This window comes from Tachysurus vachellii, chromosome 11 (genome assembly GCF_030014155.1).
Source record: "Tachysurus vachellii isolate PV-2020 chromosome 11, HZAU_Pvac_v1, whole genome shotgun sequence".
NCBI lineage: Eukaryota > Metazoa > Chordata > Actinopteri > Siluriformes > Bagridae > Tachysurus > Tachysurus vachellii.
In genome coordinates this window covers 27,191,647-27,219,535 of record NC_083470.1, presented here as the reverse complement: position 1 = coordinate 27,219,535, position 27,889 = coordinate 27,191,647, and the positions used below count along the sequence as shown (strand labels likewise).

At 42.0% G+C, this 27,889-nt stretch overlaps 2 protein-coding genes across 3 annotated transcripts; one reads left to right on the top strand and one right to left on the bottom strand.

The window, feature by feature from the left end:
- Window positions 1-11: 11 nt before the first annotated feature.
- Window positions 12-15,389, bottom strand: lrrc75ba (leucine rich repeat containing 75Ba). Its single transcript, XM_060881425.1, has 5 exons — window positions 14,888-15,389; window positions 13,081-13,209; window positions 12,705-12,817; window positions 3,766-4,111; window positions 12-3,328 (listed from the first exon to the last, which is right to left on the bottom strand). Exons 1-5 carry the CDS (start codon window positions 15,164-15,166, stop codon window positions 3,080-3,082), a joined length of 1,116 nt encoding a protein of 371 aa, XP_060737408.1. The 5' UTR covers window positions 15,167-15,389; the 3' UTR covers window positions 12-3,079.
- On the top strand, window positions 5,752-27,865 carry LOC132853569 (glutathione hydrolase 1 proenzyme-like). 2 transcript variants are annotated; one of them, XM_060881424.1, is made up of 13 exons: window positions 5,752-5,768; window positions 17,322-17,480; window positions 20,610-20,740; window positions 20,941-21,030; window positions 21,325-21,517; window positions 21,808-21,968; window positions 22,430-22,579; window positions 23,197-23,333; window positions 23,778-23,965; window positions 24,143-24,270; window positions 24,401-24,513; window positions 26,961-27,074; window positions 27,280-27,865. In XM_060881424.1, the coding sequence occupies exons 2-13, from the start codon at window positions 17,326-17,328 to the stop codon at window positions 27,421-27,423; spliced, it is 1,704 nt and encodes a 567-aa protein (XP_060737407.1). In that variant the 5' UTR covers window positions 5,752-5,768; window positions 17,322-17,325; the 3' UTR covers window positions 27,424-27,865. The 2 variants fall into 2 exon arrangements, with proteins under 2 accessions (XP_060737407.1, XP_060737406.1); XM_060881423.1 differs by lacking the exon at window positions 5,752-5,768 and adding an exon at window positions 16,470-16,898.
- The last annotated feature ends 24 nt before the right edge of the window (window positions 27,866-27,889 follow it).

The window sequence follows — 27,889 nt, the reverse complement described above, 5'->3', positions numbered from 1 at the left end:
TTATCAGATGATTTCAATATTCAGTCATTTTATTACTCAAGTGTTGTGTAACAGTCGTATAAATTATTGTTTAAATCACAATTTAATAACAAACACCAGTTCGACACAAAGACTCATTATACAAACAGGAACGATAACAATAACAAGAACACAGTTAGCGACTTGCTTTAATAACACACAACCGATTCTGCTGTGAACATTAACACACTGCGCTCGAGCTTGACAAGGGGCCGATGTGCAACTCCTGACATGACGCAATATTGTTTTCTGAAGTATGCTACGTTTGTGCTACAGAGACACAACTGCTCACTAGATATAAAACAAAAAGACTAGCATAACTAGCTAGCTAACAATCGTTATCTAGCAAGTTACATGTGTTAACTTTGTGCAAACATTCAGCTAGTTTACGTCTTGGGAACAACAAAGCAGTCTACAAACAAGTGACTTTTATTAATAAAGAAATAATGCTAGGTATTTAACTGACATTAGATTAGTGTGCTGAATGTAAGAAGTTGAACACGTGACACACGACAAACAAACAGTAAAACCCAAACGATCACTACTCCAGACACATGAGCAACATGAACACTGAAATCTAACACATTCCTTAGCTAAAAACAAGTATAACGACTGACCTAGCCCTTAAGTACTAAAAATATGGGCAATGTAAAGAAACAGCGATTGTAGAAACAAGACATTTTTATGTGAAACATCAACATTTACATCTGATGTGGGAATAAATATCATGTAGCACTGACCGCTAACTAAACTAGATTATTCTCATGCTATCTGCAGAAATCAACATACTGTATATTTTCATTGGGACAAAAACAGTATAGCCGAAATAAGGCACCATATTCCCAAACTGAATCCAAGTGGATTGATAATATTGTGAGGTATCAACACTGACTATATGATATATGTAAAAAATGACATTAAAGCAGATTATTAGCACATGATTAGCATAGCAGGAAAGTCAGAACTGAGGTGATTTACAGCTCAAGTGTGTCACAGATTACACAAAGGTTTTTCATGAGCCCAAAAAAGTGTTAATATACTGTATTTAGAGACAAGGCTGCAAGTTTAAAATGGACTCCGCTAGCCGAGGCTAAACAAGCTAATGCTATTAACATCCTTAATGTAAATAAATGTTTATATAAATAAAAAATAAATTTTGTCCAAAAATCAAATGTTCCTAGTGTCTGATTTACTTCACCGTCCAATTATCCTCAAGTCCTCCATGTCTGTGTTTACCTCAGTACTTTACCTCAATCTCCTGCTTTACCTCAAACTCTGATTTCCCTTTAATCTGTCATTTACCTCAAATTTACACGAGTTAAAAGAGTGAACAGCATCAGAGCAGAAGTTCAGATCGACTTTGTCTGAGTGACGAGTTTTAGGGACGTTTATTTAAGTCCGAATAAGCAGAATTATTTTTGCATCTTTAAATATTGTTGTGGTTTGATCCCTATGAAAGGACAAACTGAGTCTCAAGCTTCAATAGGACATAAGACTCAGCAGCAGACGACACTAACACAATACAACAAATCACAGACACACACAATGTTAAGACAACATTACAGCAGTACACATATACACACATATGTACACACAGTAGAAAGACAACACACTACATCACAGTAATATTACAGATCTGCTGTCATTTACAGTCTGATTATTCCCAACCAACTCTGTGTGTGTGTTTGTGTGTGTGTGCACATATTGGAAGAAAATATACCAGCTTTAGATACACACTAATACAATATCAGTGTTTCACATTGACATTAAATAAAATTAGCCTTTACAATAAATGGCTAAAATGTGCAAAAAACCACTTTAAAGGGTTGAAATGGCTACAGGAAGTAGCAAAAACTGGAGCTCCAGTCACACTAGGCATGCTAGCCCTTCTTGTCTTAGCCAAGTGAGTGAAATCGCTACCAGGTAGCATGGTATGAATGGTAGAATGGTAATTGCTACCAGTATTACTCCTTATTTAAGCGTCATCTGAAAGGAAGAAACAGGAAGTGGCAGATAGGATTTGTTAGTGAAGTGACTAGCATGTTATGTTGTTGTGTTGCTATGTTGATGCGTACACTTTTCATTTAGTAAGCTATAATTAACATTGAGCTTTAATACCTTATACACTGATGCTAAAATTAGCCCTGGAGCTATTTTGGTTAATATGATGTATTATGTTAAATTGAAAAAGTAACACATTAGCATAAAGATGATATTTATAATAATCAATACAGGTATGAAGAGAGATAGTTAGCAGGATTCACTCTGTGTTAGCACAGCCTTGACAAAAAGGAACACATCGCAATATTATGTGTTTTAGCATTATTCAGAGATACGTGTTGCTAAGTGATGACCAGACGTCTACAACTGAACGTTTTAGGAAAAAAGTCTTGATGTAGCAGTTTTGTCAGCGCTCATGTGACAGGTTTGTTGAGCTGCTTACATGGCTTTTGTTGGAAGATTAGAAACGAACAAAGTGGTGTTTGCGATGTTAGCGGCAACGTGTGGCAGGGGCAGTGTGTGCCAAATCTGACCACACACACAAACACACACACACATCCACACACACACAGTGCTCCACCATAGCTAAACATTTGGGCTCCTTGTTCAGTAAGGATGTTAATCAGCTAATCATGACTAAGCTGGTCCATTACTTATTTTTCTGGATCGTTCATTGGTATTTATTTATTTATTTATTTATTTATTGTATGTAGTAGAAGTGACATCTCTGAATCTCCTAAAAGTCCCACCAAAGAACCAATGAACCGCCCCTCCCCAGAGCCATTGAGCATCAACAGCTAAAACGGTGAGTGTGTGTCCGGTTTTTGTTTACGCTAACTGAGCGTGCTCTGGGTCTTTATCTTGCCACCGTTTGACTTCCTGTGTGAATTTGATGGTGCTGGATCACAACAAAGCCAGAATGGGGAACAGGGAAACTCATGGAGCGACAACAAGTGGTGTGGAGAGGCTGTCCCTCCATCCCTCTGACCTCCTCAAATTTGGCTCATTTCCACTTCCTACTTCCTCAGCGATGGGTAACGCTAAAGGTCAAAGGTTAGCTTCACCTCTCACAATATTTTAAGGTGAAACTTCCAGAGCTCTTCTGCTCCACGAGGCTCCACTGCTCCATGTCTAGTTTTTCTTCCATCTCATCTTCATCTTCATCATCTTCTTCATCTTCCTCGTAAAGGCTCGGCTCCTCAATGGAGCTCTCCATGCGGTAGCAGTATGGCTGCCCCTCCGTGTACTCGTATATGGTGGGCAAACTGCTCTTTAAGCTGCAGCGCCGCCGCAGCGCCACCAGGAGCGGCTGTAAAACACAAAACATAACTGTTTTCAAATAATCAAACTGTCCAAGAAATTACTAACATACAACAAACCTCAGAAAAAAAAAGACAGAATCTGTATATGAAATATGAAACTTTGGAAACCCCTAACTTTAGCTAGGTTAGCTGGTTACCTGACTAACTGCTTGTAAACTAGCTCATATTAGTCACAGGTAAGCTATAAGCTAGTGCCACACTAACCATTCATGATTATGCTAATTATAAAAACATCCCTATTTTAAAAGAAGCTGCAGGTAGAGTCAGTGATACTATATCTCATTTTTTTGTTTTGAGCTAACAATCAGCAGTTAGCATGAATGAACAGATTAAGAATACAAACGGTGTATTTTATGAAGAATCTGTACACTGACCCACAACTGTGTTGATGGGGCAGGTTTGTTGTTATCTGTGTTGTTGTTACCTGTGGCATAGTGAAAATGTCCACGTTGTTCCCAAGATCGATCCAGGCCAGACACGTGAAACTCTGTGGGATTTTCAGAGCCTCGGTCAGGTCCTTCATGATGGACACAGTCAGACGGTTTCCGTTCAGCGCCAGAGTGGTGAGTTTGGGCAAAACGCTCAATACAGGCAACAGGATTCGCAAACCTTCATCCCGCAGCTCAGTAAAGCTCAAATCCACAGATATAACAGCGCCCCCACTGGTCTGGAGGTAATACGTTACGTGTCGAATGTCCCGTGTGGACAGGGGGATTCCGGAAAGATCCACAGAGTCGCTACAGAGCTTCTTCTGGAGAGTCGTTTTCAGCCTGACCGAGAAAAAGTGGATCATTAGAACATTATTAGTGAAAATCTTTAATTTCTTGTCCAAAGTCATTTTTACTTAATCAGATCTCACACACTGTAAATTCTACAGCCATAAATATACCTATGTCTTCACAGAGTTAGTGAAACTAGCTAGCTAGCAGGAAAGATATTCCTGATAAAATAAACCGGTTAGTGAAGTGCAGGATGATGATGATGATGATGATGAGTGAGAATGTAACTTCCCAACATTGGTGTGATTTTATTATGGTGATTATGACACTAATGCTGCTGATGGTCTCTATAATGTATCTGCTCAGTGTGGAGGTTAAAGCCTGGGGTTTGTGTCTGTCTGCAGCGTCACTGTCATCTTTCATGTTGTTCATCCTCATGCCCTGTCGTTCTCATTGTGTGAAAGTTTCTGTCAGAAATAGGGGGTGTCTTCATGGATAAAATTCAGACCCAAATGCCAGGATAGCTAAAACACGATTTATTCACAACAAAACATAACAGTAAACACAAAATGGAACACACTGAGGGGAAAAACGAGAGGAAGGAAAAGAAACAGAAAGGTCCAAACTCTTATAGATACAAACATACATCTAATCAGTTGTGTGTCCAATCAGAGAGGAGGATTATAACAAAATACAGAAATTACTGATATCTCAGAAAAGTCAGTCTCAACAATTAATTACAAAATTAAATTTATATTACAAGTGAAATCCTGACTGGGGACTATCAGCTTTTTTTTTGTCTGACTCCGCCCACATTTATTAACCCCGCCCATTCATGTGTTTTCACTTCAGAGTTTCTCTTCCTGTCTGTATCACTCTCCATCACATCACTCGCTTTATTACTCGCTCACACACACACACACACTCGCTCACACACACGCACACTCACTCACACACACACACACACACACTCGCTTACACACACGCACACTCACTCACACACACGCACACTCGCTCAGAAACACACACAACTATCACACACACACACACAGACTCAAACTCACTCATACACACAGGCACACATACAGGCAGACACACACACTCACACACGCACACTCTCTCACACACACTCACATACACAAACACACTCAGACACACATACAGGCAGACACACATACAGACACACACAAACACAGACACACACGCACACACACAATCTCACACACACACACACACACACACACACTCACTCACACACACTCACACACACACACAAACACTCACTCACACACACACTCTCACACACACACACACAAACACTCACTCACTCACACACACACTCACAAACACACACACACACACTCTCACACACACACAAATACACACACACACAAACACTCACTCACACACAGACACACACACACACACACATACATGCAGACACACACAGACACACAAACACAGACACACACACACACACTCTCACACACACAAACACTCACTCACTCACACACACACACACTCTCACACACACCTCCAGAGTACATTTCTGTACTATTTTGAACTTAACTGTGTCTAAGGGGTGGAGATTTAATATCTTTTACTTCCTGCCTTCCTACACACTCTCTTAGCGCATCATATGGATCAGGTGCTGGTTTATAAGCTTAACTGAAGAATTTCTCTCCTTGCTGTTGGTTCAGATTTAAAGGTGAGTGTTTGTGTTTTAAGATGCTGGTCTAGACAATACCAAAAAACATACAGCAGCCTTTTAGATGTCCACCACACGTCTGATTCTGATCATTTGAATGTGGCTCTCAGATGAAACCCACAGCTACAAGTCTGTACCAGAACCTACAGTAAGACAGCCACTGATCTCTGGGAATAGACATGATTTTATCACCATATAATCCTGATCATGTGAAACAATTGAGCTTAGATGTTCAGCTGAAAATGTGAATGAAGATCTAATCAGTGTGAAATTTGTGCAGTGTTCAGTGTGAAATTTGTGTGTTTAATTTGAGGACTTTTGGCTTCTTGTGTTGTTTCACATTGATGGAATCCAGGCGTGTGATAACAGCTTCGCTCGATGACTCATAGCCAGATCTCTCTGATCAGGAATGTCACTGTTTCTCATCAGATCTGTTTTAACTTTACAGTGTGTTATTATAGAGATGGAGTTTAAGACATGAGACAGAGCAGTGCTGAATGTGTGTGTGTGTCTCTGTGTGTGTGTTTGTTTGTGTGTGTTGTGTCATCCCAACATCATTAGACAGACGTTGAGTAGAAAAAAACAGATGGCACACACACACACTCACACACACACACCCAAGTGACAAGAGACACAAGACAAATGAGAGTAGACATGATAAGGCTAGTGGCCATAATTAAAACTGACGCTTGACCACAAAATAGAACATTGCTCAGATGCTGCAGAATGTGTTTTTTGTGTGTGTCTCTGTGTGTGGGTGTGTGTGTGTAGTAGTTGGCATGGTGCGTAGTAGTGAATGTGGTATGTAGTGGGCGTGGTGTGTAGTGGGCGTGGTGTGTAGTGGGTGTGGTGTGTAGTAGGAATGGTGTGTACTATTGGGAGTGGTGTGTAGTGAGGGTGGCATGTAGTGGGTATGGTGTGTAGTGGGCATGATGTGTTCTAGTGGGTTTGGTGTGTAGTGTGTGTGGTGTGTATTAGGCATGATGTGTACTATGGGAGGGGGGCACGGTGGCTTAGTGGTTAGCACGTTCGCCTCACACCTCCAGGGTTGGGGGTTCGATTCCCGCCTCCACCTTGTGTGTGTGGAGTTTGCATGTTCTCCCCGTGCCTCGGGGGTTTCCTCCGGGTACTCCGGTTTCCTCCCCCGGTCCAAAGACATGCATGGTAGGTTGATTGGCATCTCTGGAAAATTGTCCCTAGTGTGTGATTGTGCGAGTGAATGAGAGTGTGTGTGCCCTGCGATGGGTTGGCACTCCGTCCAGGGTGTATCCTGCCTTGATGCCCGATGACGCCTGAGATAGGCACAGGCTCCCCGTGACCCGAGGTAGTTCGGATAAGCGGTAGAAAATGAGTGATGAGTGTACTTTGGGACATGGTGTGTAGTGGGTGAGGTGTGTAGTGGGAGTGGCATGTAGTGGGTGTGGTGTGTAGTGGGAGTGGCGTGTAGCGGGTGAGGTGTGTAGTGGGCGTGATGTGTGCTATTGGGTGTGGTGTGTAGTGGGTGTGGTGTGTAATGGGAGTGGCGTGTAGTGGGTGTGGTGTGTAGTGGGCATGATGTGTACTATTGGGTGTGGAGGTTTGGTGTGTAGTGGGAGTGGTGTGTAGTGAGTGAGGTGTGTAGTGGGTGTGATGTGTACTACTGGGTGTGGTGTGTAGTGGGTGTGGTGTGTAGTGGGAGTGGTGTGTAGTGGGTGAGGTGTGTAGTGGGGGTGATGTGTACTATTGGGTTTGGTGTGTAGTGGGTGTGGTGTGTAGTGGGAGTGGCGTGTAGTGGGTGTGGTGTGTAGTGGGAGTGGCATGTAGTGGGTGTGGTGTGTAGTGGGAGTGGCGTGTAGCGGGTGAGGTGTGTAGTGGGCGTGATGTGTACTATTGGGTGTGGTGTGTAGTGGGAGTGGCGTGTAGCGGGTGAGGTGTGTAGTGGGCGTGATGTGTACTATTGGGTGTGGTGTGTAGTGGGAGTGGTGTGTAGTGGGTGTGGTGTGTAGTGGGAGTGGTGTGTAGTGGGTGTGGTGTGTAGTGGGCATGATGTGTACTATTGGGTGTGGTGTGTAGTGGGTGTGGTGTGTAGTGGGCATGATGTGTACTATTGGGTGTGGTGTGTAGTGGGTGTGGTGTGTAGTGGGTGTGGTGTGTAGTGGGCATGATGTGTACTATTGGGTGTGGTGTGTAGTGGGAGTGGCGTGTAGCGGGTGAGGTGTGTAGTGGGCGTGATGTGTACTATTGGGTGTGGTGTGTAGTGGGAGTGGTGTGTAGTGGGTGTGGTGTGTAGTGGGAGTGGTGTGTAGTGGGTGTGGTGTGTAGTGGGCATGATGTGTACTATTGGGTGTGGTGTGTAGTGGGTGTGGTGTGTAGTGGGTGTGGTGTGTACTATTGGGTGTGGTGTGTAGTGGGTGTGGTGTGTAGTGGGCATGATGTGTATCCATGTGAGTCCCATGTCACATAAACAGTATAAACAGTATATATGATATGCTGCAGTGATGTGACTCAGTCATTAAGTTCCTGAGTCCAGCCTGAGTGATCAGATCTCCTCAGACACTTTGCTTTCGCTTGTTTCCATCTGACTGGTCATGTAGGTCAGCGAGAACTTTCAGCACATCCCACTGGGGGACAGGACACTAACAACACTATTTCACAAGCAGAAGCTCGACCTCAGTGTCTCAGTTCTCTTATATGAGGCAGACATCTGTACCAGAAAGATCACATGGAAATCAGGACCTTCTCCAAAAGGTCCAAACTCTTATAGATACAAACATACATCTAATCAGTTGTGTGTCCAATCAGAGAGGAGGATTATAACAAAATACAGAAATTACTGATATCTCAGAAAAGTCAGTCTCAACAATTAATTACAAAATTAAATTTATATTACAAGTGAAATCCTGACTGGGAACAATCAGCACTTTTTTTTGTCTGGCTCCACCCACATTTATTAACCCCGCCCATTCATGTGTTTTTGCTTCAGAGTTTCTCTTCCTGTCTGTATCACTCTCCATCACATCACTCGCTTTATTACTTGCTCACACACACACACACACGCACACACACACACACGCACACACACACACACACACTCTCTCTCTCACACACACACACACACACACTCACACACACACTCACACACACTGCCACTGACCTTCCTGCCTTTTATTACTGCACCTCACAGAGCCGGGTTTGATCCAAGCGCTCGCTAAAGTGCCTTCAAAGCAGCAAAAAACGCAGAACTTCTGAACAGTGCTTAAGTCTGTAGTTACACCAGAGTTCTGAATACTGACTCACAAAATCTCAGTATTAAAACATCTCCCTGCTTCAGTCCACAGTGAGTACGAGCCAGTTCTCGTGTAAGAGACGCTGTGTCAGTGGATCTCCTGGAGTTTTAAACCTGATTGACTGTCTCAGTGTTTGAAAGTGAAAATCATTTGTGGGTTTAAAGATAAATGTTACAGCTGTTCAGTTTTAAACTGTGAAGAGAGCAGTGAGATTACAGCTGAGTGGAGAACACTTTTGTTTTTGCAGACTCATAAATGATTCAGACATTTTTCCATTATTCATTCTGTCCCACAGGGACTCTCTCTCTCTCTCTCTCTCTCTCTCTCTCAACACACACACTGTCTTTCTCTCCATTTTTCTGTCTTTTCTCCTGTTTTTCAGTCTCGCAGCTAAATACCACAGCAGATAAATGAAGGTACATTTCCCACGATGCCAAGTTGCACCAAAGTGCTGTCACTAGGAGACTTTAGCTAAACATGATGCGCTAGTCAGCTAGCTAGCTTTACACAGTAAGGGTATTGTGAGTAGCTCAGCAAATCTTACTGTAAAGTTACTCTTATATGAGTGAAGTATGAAATAACGTGGTGTGGCAGTGAGACATTAACATCACCAACAGAACGTTCCGTCAGCACGGCACTCCAGAGATCCCCTGAAAGGATGTTCGCAAAATATCTTCCTAAACCGTCCAGCTGGGAGTGAGCAGCTGATGATTCACAGATCTGTCACTTTGAGACTCGGCAAGATCTCTTGTTGTCATGGCAATGCCTGACTTTCCCACCTGAGTAGGTTGTCACACCTGTGATGACTGTGAGGTTCGACTCTCACACCACTGAGAAAGCAGCTGCTGTAGCGTCTGTCACAGAAATGTCTTTATCATATCGACTCCTGCTCTTTCACCGTAAACTGAGAGTTTACCATCATCAAGTATGGAGAATAAAAGTCTTACCTTGTTTAAAACACACTGCCTGAAGGTGCTGCCTACCTGGGCAGCCTACTCTCTCCTGAGGTGTCCACTACACTGAGGTCAGCTCTCTGTCAGGCTCATCTTGTATCACAGACACCAGTTTACCTAGTGAAGACTAGCATGTGCTAACCATGAACTCATCTGCAGGTAATCACCATAAATAATCACCAGTAACTTCCCAGTGTTTATAGCCATAATGTTGTAGATGTTGATGAGGTTTCCACAGTGTTTCCAGTGTTACCTCAGGAACATCAGGAGGACAGTGTGACACCCATAAGGCTTTACACACTATAGCATGTATGCTAGTCATTGCCATAGCTGCAGTGACACACACACCCACACACATATGCACTCTCACACACAGACAAACAGACACACACAGGCAAGTGTTACTGACCTGTACTGTGTGCATTAATAAACTTTCTGTGTGTGTGTTCCTGTCTGAATGCCTGTGTTTATGTGTGTGTGTGTGTCTGTGTGTGTGCCTGTGTGTATGCATGTGTGTGTATGTGAGTGTGTGTGTCTGTGTGTACCTGTGTGTATGTATGTGTGTGTATGTGAGTGTGTGTGTATGTGTGTGTCTGCATGTGTATGCCTGTGTGTGTGTGTCTGTGTGTGTCTGTGTGTGTATGTATGCATGTATGAATGTGTGAGTGTGTTCCTGTGGGTATGCCTGTGTGTATGTATGTGAGTGTGTGTGTGTATGTGTGTGTATGTGTGTGTGTCTGTGTGTGTATGTCTGTGTGTTTGTGTGTGTTTGTGTGTGTCTGTGTGTGTGTCTGTGTGTGTGTGTTTGTGTGTCTGTATGTGTGTCTGTGTGAGTGTTTGTGTGTGTGTATGTATGCATGCATGTATGTGTGCGTGTGTTCCTGTGGGTATGCCTGTGTGTATGTAGGTGAGTGTGTGTATGTGTATATTTGTGTGTGTGTGTATGCAGGTGTGTGTATGTCTGTGTTTGTGGGTATGTATGTGTGCGTGTGTGTTTGTCTGTGTGTGTTCCTTTGGGTGCGCCCATGGGTGTGTGTAGCTGTGTTTGTGTATGTGAGTGTGTGTGTTCCTGTGGGTGTGTGTGTAGCTGTGTGTATGCGTGTGTTCCTGTGGGTATGTCTGTGTGTGTCTGTGTGTGCATCTGTGTGCATATGTGTGTGTGTGTTCCTGTGTGTGTGTGTTCCTGTGTCTGTGAGTGTGAGTGTATCTGTGTGTGTGGACATGTTCTGCTCCATAATCATCTACACAATATCTCACCTCAATCAGACTCTTCTTTTTCTCAGTGGGGAGAAATTCAACATCAGTTCTGCTCTTTTACTTGCATTGATTTAGAAGAACTCCTGAAGTGAAGGAATCACGTTCAGCTGCAGTAAGATCACACTGCTGTATTTCTATGGGGAGTACCAGCAAGCTAACAAGCTAACAATCTGACCTAATGTTGGTAATGTAGAATGTTCTAGATAGATAACCAGCTAGCTGGGGGAAGGACTGAGGGCATTTCCATATTTCATACTCAAGCTTATTGTCAGGACTCAGCCTGGACTTTGGCCACGTGCATTTGTTTGTGTTCTGTGTTCACGTGTCTGCCTCGCCCTCGTCTCTTCCTCCCTGCCTCTGCTCACCTGTCCCTCATGTGTCTGATTAATTAGTATTAGTATTTAGTTAAGGAATCCTTTGTTTTGTTTTGTCTTGGTGTCGTGTCTCGAGTATGTGTCTCTGTTTCCTGTTTTTTAAGTTATTAAACCCTGTTTTGTTAAACTGTCCTGCATTTGGCTCCGTTTTTATCCCCACGTCCCTGACACTTATTTACAGATCCTAATATTTATAATGTTGTTAAAGTAAACAATCATCCAAACATATAAAAGTGTCTTACTCTACCTGTCTATGTCTCCTAATCTGTCTGTCTCTCTGTGCCCTTTCTACTCTTAGTGTGATAAAGCAGGTTATTGTGGGTATTCAGAGGCTTTATCAGACACACACACACACACTCGCATACATACACACACAGGCATACCAACAGGAACACACACATAGGCATACCCACAGGAAAACACACACACACACACACACACGCATACATACATACACACACAGGAATACCAACAGGAACACACACACAGGCATACCCACAGGAAAACACACACACACACACACACACACACACACACACATACATACACACACAGGCATACCCACAGGAAAACACACAAACACACACACACACACACGCATACATACATACACACACAGGAATACCAACAGGAACACACACACACAGGCATACCCACAGGAAAACACACACACACACACACACATACATACACACACAGGCATACCCACAGGAAAATACACACACATACACACACACACACATACATACACACACAGGCATACCAAAAGGAACACACACACACGCACACACACACAGGCATACCCACAGGAAAACACACACAGTCACATACATACACACACAAGCATAACAACAGGAACACACACACACACAGGCATACCCACAGGAAAACACACACAGTCACATACATACACACACAAGCATAACAACAGGAACACACACACACACACAGGCATACCCACAGGAAAACACACACACACACATACTCACATACATACACACAGGCATAACAACAGGAACACACACACAGGCATACCCACAGGAAAACACACACACACACATTTAATACATTAAAAGGTTTCATTACCAGGCCTGGGCTTTTCTCCGGCTCATGCTCTGTCTCAACCACTTTGAGTGCGGTGTCAGGTGATAAATGAGCTGCCTACAGATTTTATCTGTTGACTTCAGCATGTCCGAGTCCTAACACACAATCACATAAACACACCTTATGCAGAGTTCTTTAGTAGCATTCAAAATAAAACATTTTCTACGTGCAGTCACTTATTTTTGAATGCCTGAATTACCTCACCAATCCTACAGGGGGCAGAATCGTGTAACCATGTAAGACAGTGTGGGAATCACCAATTCTGTCCTTGTTGGAGTTCCCTGCTGTTGTAGACTTCAGGCACACAAAGTACCCAGAATGCATTGCTCTATGTCTGACAGTGAAACATTTCTCTCACCTTTTTGGGACACTGCATGTCTCGGGCAAGACTCAGCAGCAGCTCGTGTGAAATCGGATCCACCAGGTTGAGGAAAGCTGCATTTTTGTATAAAATATCATTCAGGGATGTTCCCTCTAATCCCAGATCCTACACACACACACACACACACACACACACACACACACACACACACACACAATTTTTCAGTCCACAATCATTCAAAATATATTACATAAAACAGCTTCATACACATTTTTCATGCAAACTCAAAAAAAACCACATAAAATTACAGACATATTATTAATATTTATAGTTTACTGCCTTAGAAAGACACACGTTGCCAGATCCTCTAATAACTCATTTTCACTGGGTGTAGTGAATTACTTCCCAGGATCTTAGGTTAAAAAGAGCATTATTACAGTGTTATTACAGTCTAATAAACATGACATTAACACCGTTAAAGTTGTTTACAGCTCTTGTTAAGTAACAGCTAAATATAAACACAAACAAAAGCTTGTTTTTGAAGCTAATGATATGGTCACTAGTTACGTAATGTATAACAACACTCACATTTTTCAAATTATTTCATCAGTCTGTGTTTTTGGTGCAGTACACAGTAATAATTATGTTATTTAACTGAACACAGGTTTGTGCAGGTTACACTGCATGTAATACACAACAGTCTCTCTCTTTGTCTCTCTCTCTGTCACACACACTCACACACACACACACACACATGGACACACACACACATACACACACACTCACACAATGTTTCCCTGCTCCCCTGTAGTGTTGAATGAAGTTGTATAAAACTGAGATAACACAAGAACATCAAATAGATATGTTAAGAATAAACACCTAAAACACAGAACTTAATGGTTTTAAATGAATTATTTTATTTTTATAAACACGTAACACACAGAATTAACACTCAGTGTTGAATATACAGTCTTTGTTTAACACCTACTGCATCTTTAAATGAACTAATGCAGTGAAGAATTAACATCTGCAGCAGTGTATAAACACACTGGTGATGGTGTTGAGGTTACAGGTGTTAATGGTATAAGTGTGGTGGCTGAAGGTGTTTATGTTTTTGCAGCATTTCCTCCTGATGGTGTTTGTGTTTGTGTTGTGTTAATGCAACACTGTCAGAGTAAATTCAACACTGTAATAATTCATATGCGTCTCTACGTGTGTGTGTGAGTGTGTGTCTGTGTGAGTGTGTGTGTGTGTGTGTGAGTGTCTGTGTGTGTGTGTGCGTGTGTGTGTGCGCGAGTGCGTGTGTGAGTGTGTGTCTGTGTGTGAGTGTGTGTGTGTAAGTGTGCGTGTGAGTGTGTAAGTGTGTGTGTGTGCGTGTAAGTGTGTGTTTGTGTGTCTGTGTGTGTGTGTATGTGTGCGTGTGTGTGAGTGTGTGTGTGTGTGCGTGTGAGTGTGTGTGTGTGTGTGAGTGTGTGTTTGTGTGTGTGTGTGTGAGTGTGTGCGTGTGTGTGTGTGTGCGTGTGTGTGTGTGTGCGTGTGTGTGAGTGTGTGTGTGTGTGTGAGTGTGTGTTTGTGTGTCTGTGTGTGAGTGTGTAAGTGTGTGTGTGTGTGTGCGTGTAAGTGTGTGTTTGTGTGTCTGTGTGTGTGCGTGTAAGTGTGTGAGTGTGTGTCTGTGTGTGTGTGTGTGTGAGTGTGTGCGTGAGTGTGAGTGTGTGCGTGTGTGTGTGTGTGCGTGTGTGTGTGTGTGTGAGTGTGTGTTTGTGTGTCTGTGTGTGTGTGTGTGTGTGAGTGTGTGTGTGTGTGTGTGTGATTGATGTTGTTTACAGTATTTCCCTGTCCTCACCTTCCTCAGCTGTCTCAGCACACTCACGGCCTCCTCCACCTTCCTCTCGCGCAGCAGATGTTGGATGTCTCGGATCCATGACACCCGTCTCACGTACGGACTCTGAGCGCTCGCGCGCAACCTGTCTGTCCTCAACAACATCACGGCTGCGGGGAAATGGGCGCTGTGCTCGCGCTCCCCGTCGCTGTCCGCGCGTTTCCGCCGCCCTCCTGCTCCTCTCCTGCGCGAGCTTCCACCGCTACCGTCCAGGCTGCTCTGGCGGCTCAGTCTCGAGCCCATGGCTGACTCCGGTACAAACACGCACAGATCAATCCGTTACCGTAACTCGTTCTCCTCCTGTTCTTATCCCAGTTTCCTCATGGAGCTGCTGCTCCGGTTTCTCCCGTTATATCACGCATCAAACACTGCAACACAAACACCGAGCAAAACTGCGCCAGCTCCACTGTGCATCCGACTAATCCCGTCCTCCCTGTGCGCGCGTGCATGTGCGTGTGTGTGTGTGTGTGTGAAAATCTAATACACTGTATGTTCAGTTATATGTATATGAAGATGTTTAACCTACTGACAAATGAACACCAACACTAATATTAACTAACTCTAATATTTAACCCTTACAGTGTATAATGTTATAAATGTAAACATTATTAGAGTTTATTAAATCTTTACAGTGTTTAACACCACCCTCAGTAATCACACAGTGTCCACACCAGTTTGCACACAGCCACTGAACTACACCAACCAGCAAATCAACACCAGAAGCACTAAACACCTCACTAATGTTTCTATACATTTCTACCCTAAGAGCATTTACAGCAAAAGTTCTCTAAAGCTTCCATCAGTGAAACATCAACACTGCTTCACTAGGACACAGATTTAGGATCATTGTTGACAAGAATTACAGCACTATTTTAAATATATAAAACTAACAGGAAAAGTAATCATTAGTTAAAGTGTTTCAGGTAGAGGAATGTCTTCATCTGCTGTCAGGACTTTTAATATAGATGTAATAAAATCAGATATAGATTTCTAGAAGACAGACAGGGTTTTATTAATAAAACAAAACCAACGGACACAGAAAAAACACCCAGGGGGAAAACCGAGCAACTAAACATGAGGACTCAAAAAGCACAAACAGGTATAAATATGGAAGGTAATTAACAAAACATGAGGAACAGGTTATGAACAAACTGCAGGGAATTGTCCGAGCCGTCCATGACAGCTGATCTGACATCACGGGGAAGTGCATTCCACCACCTTGGTGCCAGAACAGAGAACTTCTCTCTTACTCTGAGAGGTGGTGGGACCAGTCGACCAGTGCTGGTAGATCAGAGGAAGTGAGGTGCAGTGGATGTGCAGTGAGGTGCAGTGAGGTGCAGTGAGGTGCAGTGGAGGTGCAGTGGAGGAGTGATAATGTCAGGACTCAGCCCGGACTTTGGCCATGTGTTTTGTGTTTACGTTCTTTGTTCACGTGTCCCCTGCCCTTGTCTTTTCCTCCCCGCCTCTGCACACCTGTCCCTCATGTGTCATGATTATTATTAGTATTTAGTTGAGCCACGTTGCCTTGTGCAGCGCGGAATCTACTGTTGTCTTCGTCTTGTTTGGTCCTGTCTTGAGTCCGTGTTCCTGTTTTGTGTTTTTGTTAATAAATCCCTTTTTGTTTTAGCTATCCTGCATTTGGGTCCGCTTTATCCCAGCGAACATGACAGATAAGAGCTTTGAGGTTCGAGGGAGCTGGTTTTGACTTTGAAGGCAAACATCTTGTTCTAAATCTTATGTGTGCAGCTACAGGAAGCCAGTGGAGGAAGTGCAGCAGTGTGGTTGTTTGTTCAGAACTTAGGCAAGTTGAAAACAAGTCACACAGATGCTTTTTGGATCATTTGCAGAGGAAGAATATCTATACACCTTTTACTGGCTTTAATTAAGGCCTGGACATAATCACACTGAGCTTTACACCTCCTCCAGCCGGAGCTGCTACATAAAGACAGTGAGACTGAGCACTGAGCTGAATCAGGTACATTCAGAATCAAAACAAATTAACAAATCCGAAAACAAATTAACAAATCCGAAAACACAAGGACAAGTCAGACAACCCGGAAAAGGTTGGTATAGTTTGTGAATGGAAACTTTCAGATCATCGGACAAGACACCTTTCATTCACCTGTATATCTTGAATGACAGTTGTCTTGTCCGATGATCGGTAAGTTTCCATTCACAAACTATACCAACCTTTTCCGGGTTGTCTGACTTGTCCTTGTGTTTTCGGATTTGTTAATGTGTATTCTGATTTGTTAATGTGTATTCTGATTTGTTCATTTGTTTTGCACTTCTCTGCCACCGTAGGTACAGCACTGAAATGTGTTTTTAATTGTGGTATGATGGAATCCTGTGACATTATTACTGTAATAACATTCACTTTTATATTGTGTTTGAACAGGATCATGGGGAAGAAGGCCCGCATTGCTTGTGTGGTGCTCGTCATTGTAGTGGTTCTGATTTTGTGTCTCAGTCTGCTCTTGCCGAGGAAACTAGGCACTCACTGCTACTCCAAAGCCGCCGTCGCAGCCGACGCAGGAAAATGTTCTGAAATCGGCAGGTAGGATTTCACTACTCCCTGTTAGTCATTATTCCTTATTATTTGCAGCATGATATATTTACATTTTACATATACAGCATCTGGCAGACACCTTTATCCAGAGTGATGTACACAAGTGCTTAAGTCTCTATCACTGAATGCATGATATTTTCAACACATAATCAGAGCTCTACATTAAAGGCTGTAGAGCCAGTGAGGGTTTAGTGATTCCCTGGGGGGTGTTTATTATTATGGTTTTTTTTTTCTGATCGGTTTTTAGCTTTAAAGCTGAATGTTTGTGATTAAAGACAGTGGTCTAGACGCTAGTGAAGAACTTTCACCAGACGATTCTTTTCCTTGTGTAAATCCTCATTTTGCAGAGGCGTATGCAAATAGCCCTATCTCATTGTTACTAGAAACTGCTGGACCTTTGATGGACACGGATAAATTGACTGTTGCTTGTAATTCTGTCTGCACGGACATTATGAACGATATCGCTCCATTCAAGAAGAAAAAGCCTAAATCTTTGCCTCAGCCTTGGTTTAATGATGATACAAGAGTGCTTAGACAGGTTTGCAGACAAGCTGAACGTAGATGGAAGAGTGATAAATTGCAGATTTCTTTTGAAATATTACAGGCATCTCTTAAGAAATATCAGTATGCTGTTAAAGCTGCTAGAACTAAATATGTTTCAGAGTTAATAAATAGATCTCCTCTGCCCCAAAACTTTGTTTAGTACAATAAATTCAGTCCTAAATCCATCTATAGCTACTTCTACTGATTCCTCTCTTTACACTTGCGAGGACTTTTTGACTTTTTTCCAAAGGAAGATTGAATTAATCAGAGAAGATATCACGCCTTCATATTGTGTTCTAGCAGTTTCCACCACAATCTCATGTACATTTGATCATTTTGTCTCAGTCTCTCTTCCAGCTCTGGAGGATATTATTAGACACATGAAACTATTAAATACTCCCCTGTATCCTATACCTCTTCGCTTTTTAAAAGATCTTTTTGATATTTTGGGCCCTAGCATTTTATCTATTGTAAATAGCTCTCTGAGAAATGGAGTGGTGCCACCCTGTCGTAAACAAGCAGTGGTCTCTCCTTTACTCAAAAAATCTGGCTGTAACCCTACAGAGTTGATTAATTATCGACCAATTTCCAAATTACCTCACACTTTTCTAATGGAAAATGACATTTTAGATAACTTCCAATCTGGTTTTAGAGCTGGCCACAGCACAGAGACTGCATTAGTTAAAGTAGTAACTGATCTACTAATGTTAGTTGATGCTGGGTTGGGGTTGTTTTAATTATGCTGGATCTCAGTAGATCATTCAATTCTTTTGAAATGCCTGGAGGATGAAGTAGGTATCAAGGGGACTGCTTTAAACTGGTTTAAGTCATATTTGCATGAAAGAACTTTCTTTGTGAATCTTGTAAATAACTCTTCTTTGCTGGCATCTTTAAAATACGGTCTTCCTCAGGGTTCTATTTTAGGGCCAATTTTATTTTCTTTGTACATGAGCCCACTTGGCTCAATTTGTCGTCATCACGACATCTCTTATCATTTGTATGCTGACGACACTCAATTATATTTGCCTTTTAAAGTTGGAAACTTGAACTCGCTACAGCCTTTAGTACTCTGCCTGGATGAAGTCAAACTCTGGTTATCGCACAATTTTCTTCAATTAAATGAGAAAAAATCTGAGATAATTATCTTTGGTCCATCAAAACTCAAGGAAGCTACAGTATGTCTAGTGCTATTGCCCCACTGGATATACCTATAAAAATACTGTTAGGAATCTTGGTGTTATTATTGACTCTTCCCTCAGCTTTGACAACCAGATTAAGTCAGTAGTAAAGAGTAGTTTTTATCAACTTAGACTGATACTAACTTAGGCTGAAACCCATCCTTAATAGTAAAGACCTACAGGTTATAGTGCATGCTTTTATCACCTCAAGACTGGACTATTGCAACTCTCTGTATGTTGGGATAAGCAAACACAATCTATCTCGTCTGCAATTAGTGCAGAATGCGGCAGCTAGATTTCTAACTGGCACAAAAATTAGAGAACACATAACTCAAGTATTATCTACTCTTCACTGGCTTCCAGTCCAGTATAGAATTGATTTCAAAATTCTATTGATGGTTTTTAAAGCATTTCACAACATCGCTCCTAACTATATCACCAACCTCTTAAAGGACCATACTCCAGTCAAGTCGCTGAGATCAGGAGATAAACTTCTACTGGCAGTTCCCCGTTCCTCAAAGAAATCTAGGGTTGATAGAGCTTTCATGGTCATCGCCCCAAAACTGTGGAACAGCCTCCCTTTGCACATTCGGCAAACTTTAGAAGGTGTTAAGTCTCAGTTAAAAACTTATCTTTTTAATTTAGCGTTCGTTGAGAATAGACCTTGTTTAGAGATAGTTTCTTGATGCTTTTATATATTTTATTTAATTTTATCTTTTTCCCTTTTATATATATTACTTTTCATCTGTTTTACTTTTCTTTGTTATAATCGGTCTGATACAGTAAATGCCGACCCTTTAGACTGAAGTCTCTCTTTCTTCACTTCTCTACTGAATAGTGTTGAAGACAACTGATTTAATTCAGTTTGAATATTAAATCCTCACACACACACACACACACGAGACTCTGCCCTTCTACTTTTGTATTTGTACATTGTTTGTTGTTTCTTTGCTCATAATAAGTTGTGTTGTTGTCACACAGCTGCAGATAATATGTCCCATGTGGATATAATAAAGAACTGAACGGTTTGATGACATCATCCACACAGCTGTAAATGTTTTTATATTAAAGGAAAAGGATGTTAATCTTAAATATGAATTATTTTAAATCTGTCTGAAACAAACAGTCATAGTGCAGCTATAAGACCAATACACATATGAAGGGAAGGTTTCTGAAGGTAACATTAATGATATAAACTCAAAGGAAGAGGAGATGCTGCTACTGGATGAAAAGGAAATCCTTTCGTCTTCTAACATTCACAATAACACAACACCCCTGAGTATTAGTTAATGACTAACAACACACTGTAGTTTCAGCTCAGAGACTCTAAGCTTCACTTTGTTGTTGTTGTGTGTGTGTGTGTGTGTGTGTGTGTGTGTGTGTGTGTGTGTGTCAGAGATGTGTTAAAGCGTGGTGGTTCTGCAGTCGATGCTGCCATCGCAGTGCTGTTGTGTGTGGGACTGTTTAATGCTCACAGCATGGGTATCGGTGGAGGACATTACATCATCATCTATAACAGCTCTACAGGTAACATCCATCCATCCATTACCTGTCTAACAATCTCTCTTTCCACTCATCCATTCATGTATTTGATGATTTATTCCTCCTGCCTCACTGACACAGTTTCAGACCCAACATAACAAAACATCAGCTACAAATGATGTACTTATATTTTATATTTATTAATTTATAATTATTATAAGCCATGTTTTTGTTTTCTCACTTAGGAAAGGTGGAGACGATTGATGCGAGGGAAACAGCGCCTCTAAAAGCCACGTCTGACATGTACCAGCATGACGCAAAGCTCTCGAAAAAAGGTGCTGAATATCCTGTAAAGCTTTTGATCTCTTGTTATTGTTTCTGTGTTTGAGGTCACGTGACAAGCGGCTGCATGCTCTGTAATTAATCTTGTTTATACTATGTATTGTGATCGAGCTTAATTAGTTTTTATTTTGTTTGGTTATAATCAGAAAGATGAAGGCTTTAAGCACTGTGAAGGACTGGGGCTGAGACATTAAAGACTTGCTAAAAGGGATGTGAACATTAAAAATCATTAAAAATCTGAAGGGACGTTCAGCTCTTTAGTCCATCGTGTTTTCATGAATAAACAGGAGGTCTGGCCATCGCGGTCCCCGGCGAGCTTCGTGGTTATGAACTGGCACACCGGCGTCATGGCCGCCTGCCGTGGAGGGATCTGTTTGAGCCGAGCATCCAGCTGGCACGTGGCGGCATCCGAGTCAGCAAAGCTCTCGCCAAATCCTTGCGTGATAACCAGGAGGTCATTGAGGCTGATCGTGCGCTGTGGTGAGGGACAACATCACTGTCATGGACATGTCAACATATCAGCAGCACCCATGTGTTCTGTTCAGGAGGAGAATTTCATGTTTACATGTTACATGTTTAAACTGGAAAAGCAAAAATAAAGATCAGAACAGGAAGTCATGACCATATAAGGGAAGTGAACGACACAGTATATTCATCTAACATGACAAAATCAGGACAGAATGTGGACTTTAACACCGACTGAATACTTTACTGACATGATATAAAAGATTTCTCTGAATTGTGATCTTCAACTTTATTCTCTGTTACAGTGAAGTATTTTGTGATTCCAACAAAACGATCCTGAGAGAAAACGACACGGTCAGATTCCCACAGCTAGCAGACACCTACGAGAGGATCGCTAAGGAAGGAGCTGATGTTTTTTATAATGGCTCAATGGCTGAAACCATAGTGAAGGACATCCAGGCTGCAGGTCCATCAGTGTTAAACTATTAAAGTCTTCAACATGCTAATATCTCTGTTATTAGCAGCATAATATTAATAAACCCTGCAATACAGTACTGATGCTAATATTCACTACAGTCATGATGCTAATATTCATTACAGTACTGATGCTAATATTCACTACAGTACTGATGCTAATATTCACTACAGTACTGATGCTAATATTCACTACAGTATAGATGATAATATTCACTACAGTACTGATGCTAACATTCACTACAGTACTGATGATAATGTTCACTACAGTGTAGATGCTACTATTCACTACAGTATTGATGCTAATATTCACTACAGTACTGATGCTACTATTCACTATAGTCCTGATGCTAATATTCACTACAGTACTGATGCTAAACCATACTTTGACTAAGAGGCTAATGCTCAGTGCTAATCACCTCATGTATGCTAATCTGTTCCTGAATGATCCAGGTGGCATTATAACACTTGAAGACCTGTCAGGTTACAAACCAGTGTTAAATGAAAGCCCACTGAAGATCAATGTGGGAGAATACACAATGCACTTTCCTAATGCTCCATCTAGCGGTCCTGTACTAGCGCTAATCCTCAACATTGTGAAAGGTGAGTGTGTGTGTGTGTGTGTGTGTGTGTGTGTGTGTGTGTTTGTGTGTCTGTGTGTGTGTGTTTGTGTGTGTATGTGTGTGTGTATGTGTGTGTGTTTGTGTGTTTGTGTTTAGGTTAGGTTAGGTTAGGTCAACGTTATTATCCCCGAGGGGCAATTTGTTTTACAGCCAGCAGAATCCATCAACAAACACAACAACAAACAGTACAGCGGAGAAGAAAAAAAAATAAAATGAAAAAAAACCTGTGTGTTTGTGTGTGTGTGTGTGTGTGTTTGTGTGTGTGTCTGCCAGGGTAACATCTAAGCAACATTTGCTAATGTTAATGTTCATAAGTCCATCATCAGGAGAACACTGAACATCAGTGGTGTTTATGACACGGTTACAAGGAGATTGACTGCAGTTATAGATCATAGACAAGCCAGAAGGCATTTTGATGTTGGTTATGAAAGGAAAACATTGCAATCTAACATAAGAACCTTCTCCTGTCTGCTTCTGGACCAAGAGGGCTTGCTATCATTGATGGATCGATGAAACTGACTGGAAGCATACACGAGAGTTTATAACTAGTGTATGATGATGATAATGATATAAAAGTGTTAAATTGTCTCTGTGCAGGTTATAATTTCTCACCCAGCAGTGTGTCTACTCCGGAGAAGAAGACGCTCACTTATCACCGCATTATCGAGGCTTTCCGCTTCGCCTACGCTATGAGGAGCAAACTGGGAGATCCTCAATACCTCAAGATCACTGACGTGAGACAGTTTCACATCATGTTGTTTTGTTATTCATCAGTAACGTTAATGTTACATGCTCAGTTTTACACCAATTTTGTTCTCAGATAAGATAAGACAAGCTAACACTTTAATTTCCCATTGGGATCAACAAAGTGTTCATCAACATACACAAAAGAAAAGGACAGATGTGATAATATACTCATCAAGTACATACATGATTAGCACAGCAAGCATAATGTACAACATGTGTACAATAACTAAAAACACCAACGATCTTTGTTACTTACACACTACTTACAGAGCCCTCCAAAAGTATTGGAACAAGACCAAATATTTTTATTTCTGCTATACATTGAAGGGTTTGAAATCAGAAACAGAAGGGACTGCACCTGAAAGATCATATATGACAGACTGCAAGCAAAGTTTTGTAAATTTGTGGGCATCCTGTCTGTCCCTCTTCAGCTCATCCACAACATGACCTCAGATTCCTTTGCTGAAAACATCCGCAGTAAGATTACAGACAACACCACACATCCTGAGACTTACTACGGACCGGAATACTTTAACCCTGAGACTTATGGGACGGCTCATCTGTCTGTCATCGCTGAGGACGGGAGCGCCGTGTCTGTGACCAGCAGCATCAACCAGTAGTAAGACAATAAAATTAAACACAATCATAACACACTTTACTGCTCTCAGTCAATCGGAACACACTTTACTGCTCTCAGCCAATCAGAACACACTTTACTGCTCTCAGCCAATCAGAACACATTGTACTGCTCTCAGCTAGAAGAGAGTGTATAAATGATCCTGATGTCTTTGTGCAGTTTTGGCTCTAAAGTGATGTCGCGTTCCACTGGAATCATCTTTAACAATAATATGGATGACTTCAGTTCTCCGTACGTCACAAATGCATTCGGTGTTCCTCCTTCTCCTAATAACTTCATTAAACCAGGTAACAGATTTCATCTAATTATTCATGTTTATTCAGTCATTCAATATATTACAATACATGTGTTTATCACAGCTACGTTTATTAAAGCTTTAGATTACATCATCCTCGGCTCATGTGACTGTGTGTGCAGGTAAAAGGCCGCTCTCGTCCATGTGTCCGACCATCATCTGTGACAAACACAACAAAGTTAAAATGGTCATTGGAGCTTCAGGTGGGACAAAGATCACCACAGCAACGGCTCTGGTAACACACACAGCTTTTAACTTAACACACATTACATGAAATATACCAAAATTAATTTGAATTTGTACAGTTTTTAAGCTCTATCCATCCATCCATATGTATATTTATCTATCCATCCATCCCTCAGTCCAACTGTTCATCTGTATATCCATCCATTCATCAATCCATCCATCTATCCACACATCCATCCATTCACCCATCTAACTGTTTTTCTAACAAATCTCCACTCAGTCCATAATTATTGTAATGCACAGTAGGTGTTGAACCTTCTGCTCAATCCTGCCTAACAGCTCATGTCTCTGCCACCTGCTGTTGTTGTCCTGGGTTGGTTGGTTCCCCATGGTCACTGTCAGAAAGCCCGCAAAGCCCTAGCATCCTACCTTCACATAGCAAAAGGAGGTCCTCCACCCTGCTGCCCAGCACTGCCCCTTCTATTATTAGACATTAAGCTCATGAGCAAGGTTTTGGCACCAATTCTGGGCAGAATTACTTGGCAGTAATCTCCCTCAGGTATTAAAGCCTGTCAAGCTTCTCTTGGATCTCTTGACAGGTATCATGACTATGGTTCTCTCCTGATGAAGTGCTTTGCTGTGGGAGTTTGATGTCTGATGTATGTGTCCTGCATACAGGTCTCAAGCACCTTGGCTAGGTTTTTCAATTAAAGTTTGTTTTTCAACAAGTTCAAGATGGCGCCGCTGTGTTTGGCCTGCCACTTGCACCTCTGTTTTTTCATGTTTTTTTTGCTACTGTCTCATCATTTACTGTGTATGATCGGACCACGCTGATGGAACTGCATTTTACAACTAATCGCCTCTTAAATACCCAGTCCTTTAAACCACCACCGCCACAGTTGACATTAATTCCTCCTTTCCTGAGACGCCCTGTCTGTCTGCTACCAGGCAGGAAGCGCCACAGAAGATGCGGTCGGAGAGGCGGGTTACATGTCAGGCCGAGGACTCACCTGGTTTCTTCGTCTCTGAGGTGTCAAGATCAACCAGGATTTGGCAATGCTAGAAGATCGCAGGAATGCTACCGATGGCTTCAGCCGATTGGCTCCAACACTGGCGTTCCAGTTCCGTGTCCACGCTGAGTTGAAACATCCATCCGGGGTTGTGTCCAAGGAAACATCCGTCGAATTCCTCGTGTGACATCGTTGCCTGTCAACTTGTCCACGTTCTGCATGGCACTTTGTAACACCAGATTGCTCAATAACAAAACATTTGTCCTCAATGATGTCATCTCCTCTCACAATCTGGATCTGTTTATCCTCACCGAAACCTGGCTTCCACCAGGTGACATCAGGGCCTTTTTGGAAATCCTCCCCTCTGGTTACCTTTACCTAAACATGCCGCGGCAAACGGGTAGCGGTGGGGGGATAGCCACCATACCTTACCATGGTGTCCAGCCCAGTGGCAGTTCTGTGACTGCTTCGATCTTACAGTGCACCTGGTTAACCTCCACTCGGGTTCTCCATCTCTGTCATGTTCACAAATATGTGCAGATCTCCCCGGTGGGTTCATCATCTCTCTGTAAGGAAGGGCGTAGCTTTCTCCAGCTTGTACCCCAGAGGGATTAAAGTGGCAGTTGTAAGGAAACACAGGCCAGTGTAAGCAAGGAATCCATACTACTGGCTCCTAAGAGGTCATTTTACACATGACAATTCACCCTTTGGTACAATATTAATTTATATCACCTCATTTTGGGAGCTGGATCTTGTCAATCCAAGCCATGCCATCTGAGAGCTATTTCCGTGCTGCTTTGCCCGTCTACCAATCAGACAGGCCTGATGTTATTCTGAATTAAGTTGTGTTATTGGAGTTTTGCTGCAGTCCTTGGCTCTTATAATGGAATGTGCTGGTTCTTCCATAAGTTCTCATGAGGTTGAGCAGTTCCCCAGGGCAGTTCCATTTGCGTCCAGGGATTCCATTTGCATCTGGTGCTGAGGCTGCCCTTGTCTTTTGAATGACTTTGGTAAAGCAGAGCTTGAGCATGAACTGGCATGTTGGAGAACTACTCAGTACATGGTACATCCCCTGGTGATCCTAGTGGGGTTGATTGTGTTGGCTCACTATATTTTTCTCTTACATGCTGGGTGGTTTCTAGCTTTCCACTCTAACTTCATTCCTAGTGCTGCACACTCCTAATGCATAAATGCAATAATCCATCCATCTATCCATCTGTTTATCCAACTATTCATCCACCATCTCATACAATAGCTGATGGAATATAATCATCCACCTCCTGATTGATCCATTCATATTTTATCTCTACATGCTCTTTCTAGATGAAAAATGTCTGATAACCGAGAGGTTTTGAGTGTGCATCTGAGTTTATAACACGTTTATAAAACACTCTTACTGATTTACACAGACATAAGTCTTGTTATAAAGGTTTATGAACACAGGTCACACACAGTGTGTCAGTGAATGGTTTCCTCTCGTTCACAGGTGATCCTGAACTCCCTGTTCTTTAAATACGATCTGAAGAGAGCTGTAGAAGAACCCAGGTTCCACAACCAGCTGAGACCCAACTACAATGAGGTGGAGCAGGACTTCGAGAAGGTGTGTCTGGAATTTTAGCATCAGGATGCATGTCTAAGTGAATCAGACTGAGACTTGATTCATCGCTATTATGTGATCAATTCATCTCTTCCACAAGGACAGGATTCAGATTTGAGTTTCTGAGCATCATTATAACAAACATGACTTTTTTCTCCTGTCTATTGCTCTAACAATAATAATGCTTTACTCTCTATTTAATGTACAGAGTGTGATAGAAGGTCTAGCACAGAAGATTCACGTGACAAAGTTCCAGAATTCCACTGCAGTGGTCCAGGCTGTGATGAGGCTAAATGATCAGATCTGTGCTGAATCAGACCTCAGGAAAGGAGGACATCCCGACGGCTACTGAAAATATCTTTTATGTGCTGTTTGTATTTCAGATGTTTGCCATGATTATATTCCTGTAACCTGTAGGTTTTTAAACCAAAGAAGTGTAAACATCTCTGTCCTGAAGATGTGGGAAACTTTCAGTTCCAGCTTTATTTCTGACTATTTCACAGCGCTGACATCGGAGACTCCATCACCATGTTACATAAATAAATGCAGAATTATTCATATTTAAAACTGAAACTCAGGTTCTAAAGACAGAACAAGCCTTTGTAGAAATATTAGAACAACAAAACATAACAAATTTAAAGTCACGTAAAGATATTGTGGTCTGTGATTGGTCCGATACATGTATTGTCCACTAGAGGGCGCCCTGATGTCATATCCGCTGAATGTTTCTTCTTAAATATCCTGATGTTTTATTAATAACTGATCTGAGGTGAAATAAATTTCTTCTAAACTAATATTTTATGCATATGTATTATATA